The sequence below is a fragment of the Netta rufina genome (genome assembly GCF_964035555.1).
Source record: "Netta rufina genome assembly, chromosome: Z".
In the NCBI taxonomy this organism is placed as follows: Eukaryota; Metazoa; Chordata; class Aves; order Anseriformes; family Anatidae; genus Netta; species Netta rufina.
The window spans coordinates 43139382-43155456 of NC_140126.1; the positions used below are offsets into that span (position 1 = coordinate 43139382).

General features: G+C 35.3%; 1 protein-coding gene across 1 annotated transcript in view; it reads right to left on the reverse strand.

The window, feature by feature from the left end:
* Positions 1 to 3304: 3304 nt before the first annotated feature.
* MFSD14B (major facilitator superfamily domain containing 14B) overlaps positions 3305 to 16075 on the reverse strand; it is a 30945-nt gene continuing 18174 nt past the window's right edge. The window contains exons 5-12 of the mRNA XM_084304828.1: positions 15450 to 15564; positions 13469 to 13687; positions 11904 to 12017; positions 11275 to 11346; positions 9132 to 9244; positions 7177 to 7274; positions 5170 to 5327; positions 3305 to 4878 (exon numbers count right to left, since the gene is read on the reverse strand). Of these exons, the coding sequence (XP_084160954.1) occupies positions 4675 to 4878; positions 5170 to 5327; positions 7177 to 7274; positions 9132 to 9244; positions 11275 to 11346; positions 11904 to 12017; positions 13469 to 13687; positions 15450 to 15564 (1093 nt within the window). The 3' untranslated portion in view covers positions 3305 to 4674. The remainder of the gene's footprint in view (positions 4879 to 5169; positions 5328 to 7176; positions 7275 to 9131; positions 9245 to 11274; positions 11347 to 11903; positions 12018 to 13468; positions 13688 to 15449; positions 15565 to 16075) is intronic.

A 16075-nucleotide genomic window follows, 5' to 3' on the forward strand; every position in this document is an offset into this window, starting at 1 on the left:
CATATATTTCTTTAAATACATGAGATTCAAGCCTTTGTTTATACTCAGCAATCTTCTCACCACAGACCTCCCAAGACACAATACATTCTACTGAAGATAATTGGGGTGATGGGGGGGGGAGAGTGGGGTGTACAAGCAGAAAAGAGCAGCTGTCCTAAAGCACACCTATTCCTTCCCTGACAAAGTGAGGTATTTGCTGTTATTGCACACTGCTACACTACAAAAATGCATGCTCCAAAACAGTGGTCTCCAAAGTGGGGAGCACACAGTCCCACAGGGTGTTCAAGAGAACCCACTGTCATACAGGAAGAAAAAAAAAAAAAAAAAAAGGCAGGAAATGAAGCTTTATTAACATTTAATACATATATTGACAATGGCACCATTGCTTGGTCTTTATACCAGTCACATATTATACGGTATCCCATGGGAAGAGTGGGTGCTTCACAGTATGGAGCATCCATACTGTGAAGGGGCATCCTCATTCACTCATTTTCAGGATATTGAGACATACTGCAGTTCACATATGCCTAATTAAGTGGCTCTATGGACTGTATTTTCTCATTTTAAAGTAACTCTTACAAATAGCTTAAAATGATTCCTTCGAAGGAACTATAGATTGAAGAATCTAGATTGTACTAATACAAGCAGGAGTAAACAAAATTGCAGAGCTGATTCTTTTACTCCTAGCAAAACCTCTTTGTTATTACCTTGTAATGTGGCTGACAATGACAACCTAATCAGATTCAACAACTGCTAGACAAAATAGAACTCAAATCATCCAGACTACTTGAAATACAGATTTACATCCACTCATGTTAACGATGATCCTAAGTTTATGTTGTGCCTTGAGATATTAGCTAATGGCAGTATGAAACCATCAGGATTAGCAATACAATTAAAACAAAAAATCCAGAGCATGAAGACAACCTACTTCCCCCTCTCCCCAAGCCACCCAATGATGTTGGAAGTCATGCAATATTCAGTTCAGTACTTTAAAAAAGTTCATTAAACATAATGATTAATTTATGATACTTCAGAAGAGGCTTCCAATATAGAATACAAAAAGCCACATACCACTAGGAACATCATTTGTTCTTCATGCTTGGGTTAAAATGGCTGAAATATTGCCCATAAAACAATATGGGACAAAATAAAACACATCCCTTTTCAGAAAATACTGTTGGAAAATACACAGAAAATACTGCTGAGAATTTAAAGAAATACGTATTAGAACAAATCATGCAGTATGAAAGGTTTGCTATGAAAGAACAGGTCTCAGCTTATGGTATTTGCTGGATTGCTTAAATGATGCAATGCATGAACTACTGCTTGCTAGTGAGCCAGTAAAGGGAAGATGTACTGGAGAAGATGCATTCTAAACAGCTTCATTTTATAGAGGGAAAAAAAAAAAAAAAAAAAAAAAAAAAAAGTTTACAGTGAAATCCCTTCTCTACATCATTCACAGGCAAGAAACTGCAGCAAATAAGTCTGAACTGGAACCGCACAAATTGCTACCAGATGTCGTCAATGTTGTTAATTTTATAAAAACAAAGCCTTTAAATACTAGAATAGTTATAATACTTCAGAGCAAGAGAGGCACAGTACTTGAAACAGCTGCCAAACTGAAGGATGAGTACGCATCTTCACAAGACGACAAGCAAGCATTCCAAATTTGCTGACCTTTTCAGTGATGGCAAATGCTTGTCAGGACTATGGTACCTAGCAGATACTTTAAAACATAAACAGACCATACAAACAAAAAAACCCTGTTCCTTCAAGATTAAGTTTTAGCAATAAATACTTTTTTTTTTTTTTTTTTTTTTTTAATAAAATAAAACAGTTTTATTGCAAGAGCTTTTAGAAAACATTTGGAAATGCTTAGAGCATCACTTGACTTTGCTGCCAAAACCTGTGCAAGTACCAACTATAAAAACTCTCATATCTGTACAATTGAACTTTGAAAGAATTTTTCTAACCTGGTTAAAAATCTTCCAAATGAAGAAACTGAATTGGGCTTTGAACCCGTTTGTTAAAAACACAAATCCAACACCTTCGTTAGCCTGCAAGAACAAATGACTGACACCTGGAAAGACAAACTTACTAGCAGAATTTTAACTAAAAAAATCGACATAATTGGTAGATGGGATTTAAAAAACAGTATTGATGTAGTAAGAGCACCCAGAAATGCAATTTTTCCATTTGTTTCTACATACTTTTTTGAGGTATCTTTTTCAGCAATGACAGCCATTAAAACCAAGTACTGAAAATCAACATCAAAACAAGATTTTCAAAATTTATGAACCATATTCCGTCACATTACTCACCAGTGAGTAATGGTCTCTAGTGAGACCAAAGAGGTTTTTGAACTATTAAAAACACTTTTAAATTGTTTGTTTCATCTGTATCTCATCCTTCTTTCATTTCCATTTTTAGGTTTTAGGATGTATATTAGCACAGCAGTACCAGGTATAATAGTTTGTTATTATGAAAGAAATTAAGAAGTAACAAGAATTTTCTTGTTTTTAAAAAAAAGATTTATTTTTTTTTAATGTCCTGAAAATTCTTTTCCCTAGGTTTATAAAACATTTGTAATGTAATGTTAAACAAATATATGCTGTAAGTGTGCATACTCAGAAAAAAAAAAAAATGTTGACTGATATAGATACATAATCAAAAGTCAAGACGACTGTTCTAAAAAACCATAGCATGTGGAAAATGCATTTGCATTAGTCAGTCAATCTATCTAAAGCTGTTCTATATTTACAATAAGTTGTTCTTTAAAAATTCAAAGGTGATCCATTCCTGGAATAATATTAGTAATAAATTTGACAACCACTTTTAATATTAACATACCATATTATCTGTTCAGTCACTTGTCAGGTTTAAGACATTCTACACTGGTGCACAGCAAAACTTACTTGACTGCAGTCTGGTATGCAGCAAAACTGAAATACCCAGCATAAAAGCTTAGGCTTGAATTCCAAATAATTCAAAACAAAAAATACCTAAGCCTCATCAGAAAAAGCATCTGAAGTCTGTAGTACTATTCAGATCAGAAGTGCCTTTTCTACTTTTTATTTCTAAGCTTACTTCCTTTCCACTCTTCCCACTTCTCTAGCCCAGTGGACACCATGTGGACTTTTGAGCAAATTATGCATTGCACCACGCTTGATGACAGATTCAGTGCCACAACACTGGGATCAAACCACGTCCATTCTGAAGCAAGGAAGACACAATAGTGAAACCAGAAGTACATACACAGACAAAATCTAGAAAGCCCAAGATTTATTATGCATTAGGAAGCTTATTAACTTAAAAAACAAACCATATAGTACAAAAGGTTTGATATCATTGCTTAACATGGAACAAGTTTCAAAATATATATTTTTAAAATTTGTTCAGTCAATACACAATCCTTTTAAAAAACTGTATATCTGTCAGTATCATCATTACATTTATAATACATGATTTACACAGCACCCATCTGGAAAAATTAGAACTCCTTACAAATATCTACATATATTGCATACATATAAAACATTCATAGGAGTATTTCAATAAAGTTGGGTTTAATGGTCCATTTACACTGCAGCAAAATACATATATAAATCTGTATATTTTTCATAAAATGTCTCTAAAAATTAGTATATTTGTAGCCATAACTCCTTTAAAGCTTCTTTTAGAAAGGAAAATTTGATATGAATATATCCATAAGATTCAGCAGGTAAGACAGTGATATAAAGGCTAAATATGATTAATAACTAAACACTAAATAGCAGTTAAGGCAGGGGTGAAAAGAATTAATAGGAAAGATTATTTCATATGGCAGATAAAGTGACAAAATGCAATAAATATACATACTTATTGTTGTAAACTACTCTCACACCCACTGCTTTTCCTGCTTCTGAAGTCAGGAGTGTACACACTTCTGATGCTGCTCATTTTATAAGCAATATTCTATTTATTTATTTTAAAATCGGCAAAACATTAATGCAACCAGTGCTTTCAGATGCCACCTGGATTTGCTTCAACTGTGCAGAACTGATTTCTCTGGAGAGTGGGTTTAAGACTTCAATATGATCTTAATTTATGGGTAGCGACTGCCACATGTGATCATGCACCCTCAGAAGTCATCTCAGTTTTATCAGTGCATTCTGGTAACTACTGGATTTCTTGTTACTAAAAAATGTTTGAGAATGTCTTTGAGAAATAAAGACCTTTTCTGATAGACAGTATTTCAGAAATCAGAAATATATAGATCAGTCCCTCTCATACCATGAGGACTAGATGGGCCATACGTGCAGACGAAAGGCAAAAAAAATGCAAAACAACCTCGGCAGTGATGGCAGAAACTGTTCTGCCTCAAGTCTGATCATTTTGCATATGACTTTGGGAACTAAACATTCAATCTTTGAAAAATATTCACATTTTTGCCCAATATAAGGATTTGACATAGCACTTGCAGTCACATTAAATACAATCACACATAGCTGTGACCTCATAAACTAAACAAGCCCTCTGGCAAGTGTGGTATCTACCCGAAGTACCATAATAATGTGGTCTTCCCTTCCACATGGCTACATTCCTTTTGGAGGTCCACACACATCCTACCAAGCTTGCCAATCTACAATTCAGTGCATTAATTTGTTCCATAGTCTCCTCAGAAGTCAGCCCTCATACACTGCTATCTTGCAGCAATGGTTCAATGTCCTCTTCATTACTTCGGTCTAGGTTGTTGCTCAGAGCACTGCTGATGCTGTTGCTGTGTTTTCTGTTGCTGCTGGCTTTGCTGTGTTCAGGAATAAATACGGCGACTAGAAAAGCTAGAAGAACAATACATGCTCCTACCAGGAATGGTGGACCAGGAATGACTGCTCTCTGCAGGGAGATAAGCACAACAAAGAATTCATGAAGTTTAAAGTACACTGACTTCTGTCTTAAGAACGATACCATTAAGACTAGAGATACTAAGAGACATTTACACTGACTATAAACTGTATGCAAACCAGTTCATATGTGCTCTGCAATATGACTTTTGTGCATCTACAACTCCTCACCTGATCTGCACACTGATCAGAAAACCAGAAACATGCACAAAACAATTGACACGTGGCAGACTTTTACCTCACAAAATTTTATACTGCAAACTTCACATAATTTTAAACTTACTTCTTCCCTGGGATCTACCATTGTGTTTTTTTCAGAAGTCTGATCTGGTGATAATTCATTGAGCTCCACATGAAAGAGAAAGAAAATAAAGCCATACAGTGCTGGTCCCAGGCCATTGCACAGACCTCTTATTCCAGTTATTATTCCTTGGACAACACCTAATGAAGAAAAAAAAATATATTTTTGTTGTTGTTTGTACAATCAAGAATGTAATACTTAAAGCAAACAGCTCGAAGTGTATTCTTATGGCTGTTTCGAAATAGCACATCCTACAATTATTTCTACATGCTAACTTCTTAAATACTTTGAAAATAATTTTCTGGATTAAAGTATAATCTGTACGACCATAGCTACATGTATGTTATTATACTTGAATTCCACTGGAATCCATTTGAGTTCTCAATTTATGTGTAAGTCTAATTTTCTGCACTGCAGTTATTCTACCCTCATCCAATGAAGTTGGCAAAGGTTAAGTATGGTACTTGCCCAGTTTATTTTCAAGTGAAATTTAAAGTAATTTATCTACATATTAAGGAATGTTATTATCAAAATATGCACAAACTGTAATAAATAGCTTCCCTTCTTCAGTCTAAAACCAGGATTTCAGTACCAGGTGTGGTACTGAAATTACTTGTGGTGGTAAATTCAACAGTACTACAATAAATTCATGACGCTATATTGCTTGCAATTTTAGCCTGAAGTATTTTGAAATGCTGATTAGAAAGCTTCATTAATCAAACTTCTATGGTTATATTTTTGTTCCAAGTTCAAAAAGTGATAGAGATGACAGCGTAAAAGGTGCAGTATTTTGACAGTACTAAAGACTAATATGCTACATGGCAGTATTTTTATGATGTTAGCTGTCTGCATAATGCTCTCCTTGCGGCAGTAACTTGCAGAACCACAGGAAAGCAAATAGGCCAAAAAGAAAGTTAAGTTCTTTCATCATAGGTTGACAAGTTGAAAAATCTTTGTTGCCACTAGGTGGCAAAACTTCACTCTGGACAGAATTATATGATCAAGCTATTAGCAGTAGTTTCTTCAATGTAAAATGAAAGATCAACATCTTTTAATTAAACTATTCATTTCACAACTTCAGTAGAAAACTGGTCTTCTAAATCTTTTAAATGTCTTTGTTAGAAACAAAAATTAGAGCAGAGGAGGGGGCAGAATGATCAAAAAGACACATAAAATACTGCCTTACACGCCATTCAAATTGTAGAAATCTACCTCGTAGCACAGTACCTCCTTAGTGCTTCCTGTATTAACTGCCCTTACCTAATTTTAAGTTGTACAGTGTTAAAGCAAGACTTATACTTATGATTTATATGTATGGAATTATTTAAAAGAGAACACTAAATTCAATTACTATGTGGCAGCATTATTCAATTCACTTAGGATTCTTTCTGATTTTTATTCCCGTCAATCACAGTCACGTATCATACCTTCCTCATGCTTCTGTTTTCTCAGATTATTTAATTAAGTGCCCTTTTCTATTCTGTGAAAATCTGAGTGTTATAGAATAAAAGGCAAACTCTTCCACGCAGAATAGAGCATTTTCTTGCATAGGTTTATTCTAATTTGGTTTTAATATATGTTTTTAGTTTCTGTTAAAAACATAGTACTATTAAATTAGTATTCACTATCTGAAGTACTGACTAGTATCACTATCTGAGTATTCATTAGTACTATCACTATCTGAAGGTTACTTTAGAAAAAAAAAGAAGGGAAAAACATGGAAGTTATTTTTTGTTGTTGCTTTTGCGGTAATTTTAGAGGAAGCTAGAAGAGAACTAACTGGTTAGACACAAACTATGTATTTTGCTCTGCAAATTTGATAAATGCATGCACCTGCTTCCTCTCTACATGGGTTTGTAGTCTTCTACAGCTGCTACCAGCAAAACTCATTACTCACCAACATATTTAAAAAGTACACCTAGGTGAATATTCTGCTTTCTGAACAGGAACACCATTCAAAATACTCAAACAAATTCATTCAGTGCTCACCTTGTTGATCTGACTCTGCATTTCGTGAAACCAGAGCACTAATTGCTGGGAATGTAATGCTTGACATGGCTGCTACAGCTCCGGCTGCCCACATCATCCTGTGTTAAGTACACAATCTGAATTAAAAGTGAGAATACCCATGTAATTACTTCCCTGTCACTTTTCTTCCCTCCCTGCTACATCCATGCTGCAAGAAGGGCCACAAGTGCATGCACGTTTAAGGCTTAATGCATTTTCAAAAATGCTCTTATTCTAATACCTAAAGAGTAGTAATTATCCGGTCAGGGCCTTCTGCTTGTTCCCCTCCCATAAATTACTCTGAGCTTGTTGAAATAAAAGTGCATTTAAATCTATGCTAGCTATTACAATGGAGATAAAGGGAGTACAAATGAAACGCTATACTGCCTTCTTGTCTCCAAAGGCTGTACAAAGATTTTCATTGAGTTTTCCAGTGAAACAGTGTAACTTGTGGCATTGGGTTTAAACAGCAAGGTTTTGGTAGCAGAGGGGCTGCACGTGTGGCCTTGTGAGAAGAGACTAAGAGCTGAGCCACATTAGGTAAGAGCCAGCCAGCTCCAAAAGGCTCCTGCTGCTGCCCAAAGCTGAGCCCATAACCAAACCTGGTTGTGTCTCTATGACAGCATATTTAAGAAAGGGGAAAAAAAAAAAAGAAAAAGAAAAAGAAAAAAAAAAAAACAGTTATGTTGCAGCAGCTGTGAAAAAGGAGTGAGAAAATGGGAGAGAAACTGCCCTGCAGACCCCCTCCAGGTCTCCTTGCAGGATGGCAGGATGTTCTCCAGGCTCCAGAGCAGAAGTTCCTCTGTGGCAAGGCCCATGGTAGAGCAGGCTGTACCCCTGCAATATATGGGTGCCACAGTGGAGCCAATCTCCACGCTGCAGACCACAGAGAAGGCCACAACAGAGTAAATCTGACCTGTCAGAAGCTGAAGCCCATAGACAGCCCATGCAAGAACTGATTCCTAGCCAGGACTGCATCTCATGGGAGGGAACCCATGCTGGAGCTGGGGAAGAGCATGAGTGGCAGAGACAAAGTATTATAGACTGACTGCAGTGCCCATTCCCCTGTGCTGCTTAGTGGGGAGGAAATAGAAGAAGGTGCATGGTTTCGGGGGTGGGGAGGGGTGGGAGGAAAAGATGGGGAAAATGTGTTTTTAGTTTGCAATGTTCTAATCTGTTACTGACAATAAATTACATTAATCTTCCCTGTGCTGAGTACATTTTGCCCATGATACTAACTGGTAAGTGATCTCCCTCTCTTTATCTCACCCAGGAGCTTCTTCACTGCATTTTTCCCTTATTCTACAGGAGAGGAGAAATGAAATAGCACCATGGTGGTGTTTAGCTACCTACTGTTATTACACAGTATACACCACTCGCATAATAACTCTCTAGGAAGTGCTCTGATACATTTCATGGCTCTGTTAGCAGGACAAACTTCCTAAGGAAAGAGCTGTTGCAGCTCCTCATTTCAATTCGCATTACTTACAAACAGTTTCTCTAATAAAAGCAGCTCTAGATAGTTTCTGTGACCATAAACAGTTACAGCAGAAGAACAAAAGAGTAGAAAAAGGTAGAGGCCCAGAAACTGTTTGACAAAATGAATCTATAGAAATTAGTGGAAAGAACATACTACTTATTAGTTTGTGAGTTTAAGAAGTTTCACCCATTTGTGGACATAAAACTCATGGTAAAAGATTACAAAGATTAATTTCTCAAAAGGGCTGTTACTCTCCAATGTACAGTACACACATGGAAAACTCTATCATTACTATACATGCAAAATACAAACTGAACTTTGGCAGTGCAACGCAAATAATCATGTTTAATTCAGAAAACATTTAAATATCCGTTACAACAGAATTAACTGCAAGGATTTCTTGGAGAGATACTCTTAGTTCTGTATCAGAGATGCACATATGAAAACACACACTTACCAAGACTGAGATCCAAAACCATACCAGGCCAACTGAAGAATTTGAAAGGCAAGACCCAGGAGAACCGTATTTTTGTTCCCTATTGACCTCATCAAGATACTGAGAAACACGGTCTGCAAGAGAAATTATTCATCCAGAAGTTTAAAAAAAGTCTGATCGCTAAAATGACCTTCCAGCTGCTGAGTTCATACTATTCATGCACGTACTTTCCATTTATGCAAGTCTAAAATGCAGACTACCTTAATATCAAAAGTTGATACTACTCTTCTTAACTATTACTGTGTTTGTACTTCAGAACATCTGGAAGTGTATGTTTTGCCTTGTCTACATACATAGAAACAGACACTGAAATGTTACTATAAACAGGCTTCTGTTTCTACTCCTAAAATACTGTTTCCTTACAGGCTAGAGAGTTCCACAGAAAAATACTGGTGCCAAGTTAAGATACAGGATGAGTTTACCAAGATCAACAAATTCTCAAGAATAAAAGACTGTTGGCTTAGGGGAAAAAAAAAAAAAAAAAAAAAAGTCTTTAAGTGAACTTTAGGTGAATTACTACCTGGCTTTACAGGCAAAACTAATATGTAAATCCTGTTGATCTTCTGAGTTCACTACATGCACTAAAATTTGGCCAAGCCCTTTTACTACATTTAATTTCATATTCTGCTTACTCTTTACACCACTTCTTTTCTATTTGCACATAGAAACTAATTCTAAAAGTGGACCACTGTTTTTCATGTTTGAAGAGGCATTACTCCTAAGAGTGAAGGAGAGCCAAGTTCATATACAACAGCAATAGACCCATGGCAAGAAGATGACAGTTCTCAGAATGGCAAAATCCATATGGACAGCCTCACTCAGTTAAAAGTGCACTTTTCTTTAACATGATAAATTCAGCAATGCATCAGTAAAAAGCCACAAAACAGGAACCAGAAGGATTGCAGAGCACAGCATGCTTCCTCTTTCATACATATCTTACTGACACTAGTTTTCTTATGTGTCCCCATTCTTAGATGCAAATACTTTGAAAGTTAAATAACAAGAATATGATAGTTCCATGGCTATGTTATTAGTTCTTTCTTAGGACAACCAGCATTCCATTTCAAATCAGTATTTATGAAGCAAAGCTTATTTCAATAACCTGCATTCTTGAAAGAGTTAAAAAAAAAAAAAAGAACAGTGGAATTTCCTCCTTCTAATATTGAAAATTATGAAGCCAAATGGCAGCCATTTTTAGCAAAATACTAAAGTATACTAAAGTATTAGTAAAGTTTTAGTAAAAATGCTGGTCTGAATAAAGTATGATTAGCAAATGTGAGTGCACATAAAAGCATCAAAACACAGCAAGGGTTAAAATAATGACTTGTACTGATAATCAAGGACAACTGACATCAGTGGAACCAGTAAACACCAAGGAATGTATTGTTTACAGCAAAATAAGAGTTCCCCTCTGCAAAGGATGGTAACAAGGTTACACCATATTACATGTGCCATTCCCCTCTGTTGTCACAACAGGAAGGCAAACTATAGCCATAAAGACACACAAATGAAGAAATACACCATTGGCAACAAGATTTACATGGATAAAGGAAAGAGACAAAATATCTCACTGAAACACTTTGCTTACTATAAGGTATAAAAGACCTCCAAAAAACAGCTCACTGTTGCCAGTTAAGAGATAGAAAGAAATATACCAAAGTCTCAAAATTCCTCAACCTCCACATTGAGCCTAAATAACCATGCACACATGTCAATACACGCATGTTCTTGTATGAGTTGGATAGCATGAGCCAACTGAACAGGTACAAGTAGGATGACTTGCTTAAAACAAATACCTTATTTTCCTTTCAGAAGGTCTTGCATTAACTATTGTTAATGCAATTTCTTGCATCATTTTGATCATTTCAAGCCAGCATTTCAGTAAATTTGCTGATTCACTTTTAGTTTCATTTCCAGTATTTCTGAAGAAAGGGTATTTACAGAGATATTTACACAATCTACATGAATGTAACCTTTACTGACTGTAAAATATATTGATGTTCTAGAGTATTTAAGTATATAGACAAACTTAATAGTCAGAAGAGTGTTCCCCAGCATCACATTTTGTACTACTCAACAAAACACTAAAAACAATAAAGCTTACCTGAGCTATTATTGACAGGATGCCTACCACTGCTATAAATGCTGCAATGCTAGCAGATCCAAAACCAATAATCTAAAGAGAAGCAGAAAATGCATAAAAGAAATGCCAAACAATCCAGAAATATCAGTGGTAAAAAAGTAACTTCTCAGAAGAAAATATTGATCCCTGCTTGTAACGTGAATTCATACAGGAAGAGTTCATTTTAAAGAATAACTGCTTGCAAAGAAATGCAAACAAGAAAAAAAAAAGGGGGGGCCTTAGAAAAAGGAGTCAGAGAAAGTCAGAAAGTCATACATCTATAGAAAGAAGTTCTCTATGACCTCCCACAGACACAATAGTTCTTCAACAGGCAGGACCCCACCTCGAGACATGCAAAATGCTACGTTCAGTGGGAACAAAGGTCTGCTTTACTTTATTAACACATGCTTAAACTATGGCTGGGACTACGCATCAGAAGTCAAGCTTCCAGTATCATTCAATTCTTGATTTAGCAAAGTATTCCACCTTTACTCCTTTAAGATGTATTTTGACAAAAATCAGTTTCCTAAGGAAAGCCTTCAACAAGAAATAGGTCTTATGCAATTCCTATTTAAACATACTTAGTAAGATGTGAAGTGACTAACATTTACCTGTCGCAAATACAGAAAAAAACTAGAATACTGGCCAGCCTCAGGCAGATAGGAGAGAAACACTGTAATGCAGATCGGGAGAACAGCAGAATCTTTTCTAACCTTCTTCAGAGACTGGAAGAAAAAGCAAATAAAACAAGTATTAGAACATGAAGTGTAATGAAAGACTAACGAAAGCAGATGTCACATTCACTTTTTGCAATCTATTTTTGTTCACATATACTAGTCCAAAAATCATACAAGGAAATAATTAAGCTGAAGTTTGAGCTTGAAATTGCCCCCTCTTATATAAGGTGCTTTGCACCAGAGTTTTATTCCAAAATTTCCTATCTGATTTTCGAAGCTACAGTTCCATGTCAAATTGCAAGTACTCACTGAAAACATGATATAACACTTACGGAAATGCATTGCATCTATGCATCTATTGTTCTCTTCTTCCAAGCACTAAGTGACAAAAACAAGAGGAAGCGACCTTAAGTAGTGCCAGGGGAGCTTTATAGGATATCCTGGGCTGGATATTAGGAAAAATTTCTTCACTCAAAGGGTTGTGAAGTATTGGAACAGGCTGCCCAGGGAAGTAGTTGAATCACCATCCCTGGAGGTCTTCAAAGAACTTGTAGTGCTTCATGACAGTTTAATGGTGGGCTTGGCAGTGCTCGGTTAAAGGTTGGGCTAAATGATCTAAGAGGTCTTTTCCAACCTATATGATTCAATGATTCATCTCCATAATAATCTGTTCTGAAAGATGCTAGCAAATATTACAACCTCATTACAACTGTTTCTCTTGCCAAATTATGAGAATATTTTTCCTTCTACATTTCTTACACCTGTTATGCATATGATTTATATTAAGTAACAAATACATTGTAGAAAAACTATTCTTTAACTGCATTATTTCAAGCACATCACTCATTTTTCAACATTCGCAAGTTCCCAGCAAGATAATTTCATTAAGATTGTTCTCTCCTCACTTAGATATCAAGGTGACACACAATATCAGCTCAGTAAGTGTGAATAGATGAACAAGTCAGTAGAAAGACTGTATTATATGTTTTAACCCTTCGGTATATGGCTATATGAAAAAAAAAAATCTTTATAAGTTTATTCTACACTAAAAAATTATAATATAACCAACACTGCAAATCACTGGTGAGGAGATATTGCAAAAACAAGCACTAAACAAACAAACAAACAAACCTAAATAAAGCACAAAGCATAAAATGAATATGAAAAAATCTTACAGTATCAGATTTTGTGATATGTAGCTGCGTAAGAGTTTAGCATTTCTCTTGCCATAGAAAAGAGTGAACTGGTAAGAGAGGTAACACATTTCCCTTTGAAGTTCATGTCAAACATTTTCAATTCAAGAAGCATTTAATCCACAAAGTTTAGTTTATTTGGTTGATGTTTTTTTAATGTAGCTAGATCTTTTTGTGCACAAGCAGAGAACAGAGACTACCATGTTGAGACTATACATGACTAACAGTCAAGTTAACAGTAAGATTAAAGATTCCTAAAGCTTACAAAACATAATTCATTAAATTATTTATTGAAGTGCATCTTACTGCAAAAGGGTCTGCTTGTTCCCATGATATTGCAGCTCCCCATGAAGCAGGTCTCATTTTTTCTGGCAGGGATTCTGGTACAACTAGCAGGATGAAACAGATGTCTATAACAGCCACCAGTGTGGCCACTATTACAACAAGGTTATCTCCATAGCTGGCAGAGAGGTATGCTCCGATGGCAGGACTAGTTACCAAACTTGCTGCAAAGGTGGCAGATACCTACGCACAAGAAGAGTTTACAAACTTGTTTAAGTAGTTATTCTGCCACTGCAGAATAATACCCAAATTTGAACCAATATCCCTCACCCCAGAGCACAGTTCTAAGAAAAAAAAAAAAAAAAAAAAAAAAGTCAAATTTTAAGTCAAAGATTACTATGACAGTGAATATAGGCCTTAATAAAACTTCTCCATCCTCCTCCACAGCCCACCATACAAAACATATGCATTCAAAGTCCAACTTTGACTGAAGCAAAGGAAGGGAGCTCTTACTATGAGTTTGAATAAATGGATTTTATTTTCTAATATGAGGAATTTGATGAGCTTTCACTTAAAAGTTGTCAGCATGTTTAATGCCTGTCTAACTCAACTTGAGCCTCACCAATCTTGGTGAAAGAGATTGTAAAAAAAAAGCATGTAGTGCTTTTGTTAAAAGTATGTAGGTACAACTGTACCACTGGACAGCACAGCAAACTATCATTAGTTCTAACAACAAATTCAACAGCTGTATTGCTTCAAATTACATTGTAAAGACATGCAGCTATTAACAAATCTTTCTACATTCATATACAGTGGAACACAATAAAAAAAAAACACAAGCACTGTAGTCAAATTTCACTACTAAGATCACCAGAAAAGTGTATTAAAAAGCTAGATTTTTTATTTTCCACTGTTTTCCAGCCTCCAAACCAAAAACACACTGCATGTCTATTCTGTAGAATAGTTAACACCAGAAGCTACTTTAGCTTTATGCCTAGCTAAAAAAAAGTCCTAAGAAAAAGCTGTAACAAAATGACTACAAGGAGGTGTTTCCTCATGGAAACAATTGCACTTCAGTCTAATACATTATAAAATTTCAGATTTTCTTTCTCTTTACAGGCAGGCAAATGGATGCTTCAAATACATTTATGTCCCCTTACAGATAGGAAAAAAAACAGGTGATAATGAATTCCAGAACTTTTAATCTCGTTTTGTGTTCTTCTACAAAAAATATACACCAGTTCAAAAGAACTAAATCATTTATCTTCTCAAAATTGAACCTTTTTAAAGACAAAAATAAAGGGAAACCTTATAGTACAATGTACAATACTGCCAATGTACAGTACTGCCAAGAATCAATGTATTAGTATCTGTATGGTGAAAACAGATGCACATAGGAGGAAGGGATAAATGAAGTTAAAAGGCTAAGGATATACACATACTGGACCATCAGCTGAACAAAGCCTAAATACAGATATTCAGAAGAGCAAACTAACCAGGAATTATATTATTTCTGGAAAGGCTAGTGTGTACAAAGATAACTATATTCCTCTTACCTTGCTAATTAAAAAAGTCTATCAGTAAGTTACTAAATAGTCTGCATTATGAATTTTCACCCTCCCACACTATTTTGACTGTAAAAAACGCCCTTCTATATTACAAAGAAATCACATACAAGTACAAGTGGGGGAGAGATATTTTAAAACCAGCATTAAATGACTTGCACTGGCATCAGTATTTCTTATCCTGTCTGCAAAACCTAAAAGATATTTTGTTCCACAAACCCTACATGCAAATAAATGTGTTAAATTCTGAGCACAAAGCATCCTGTGAAGCAGTAAAAAAAGTCTAAATTAGATTTCCCACATTCTAACAATATGTCTTGGTACACGGTTCATTCCTTTCTCTATTAACTTTATTACTTAAAGACACTGCACCAAAACACAAACTCAATACAAAGGTTATAATATGACCTTTTTTTTTCCCCAATTTTAGTGTATCTTACCCGTCCATAGGCTGTAATTCTTTCATGTTCTTGTGTTACATCAGCTACATAGGCAAATATTACAGAAAAGGTAACAGAAAAGATTCCAGATACCGAAATCATAGCGAAGTACCACCTAATGATTTAAAAACAACAATTAGAAAGTTTAAGCTTTAGCTTTTCTCTTCAAGTGAGATTGTATCTTGTTTATGAAAAGCAATCATCCAAAACTAACTACTTAGAGCTTTACAGGAGATGAATAAAAATAGGACTGTGAAGTTTGACTTAAATATTGGAAAACAGTATTTTAATTTTTGATATCCTAGTATTTACTTTACAGCAAATAAAAGAAACAGCCTTTTCCAGTCATGATACCTACACATTTCCACATTCTCAAAATTGAAGAATGCTTAAATTACGAAAAATGAATTATTTTAGAACTCAGTTTTTCAATCAGTTAAAGAACACACTACCATATGTAAAGCTTTGAACATAGCTTTGTTCAGTTTTGCTTTCAAAGTCCTTTCACTGAACTAAATTTCACAAGAAGTATAAATTAAACTGAAACCAAGTCTTTTCCCCTTGGTTACAACTTCCAAGTTTCCTAACCAAAGTTCAGGGATCTGGTTTGTGGCAATTAGAATTTA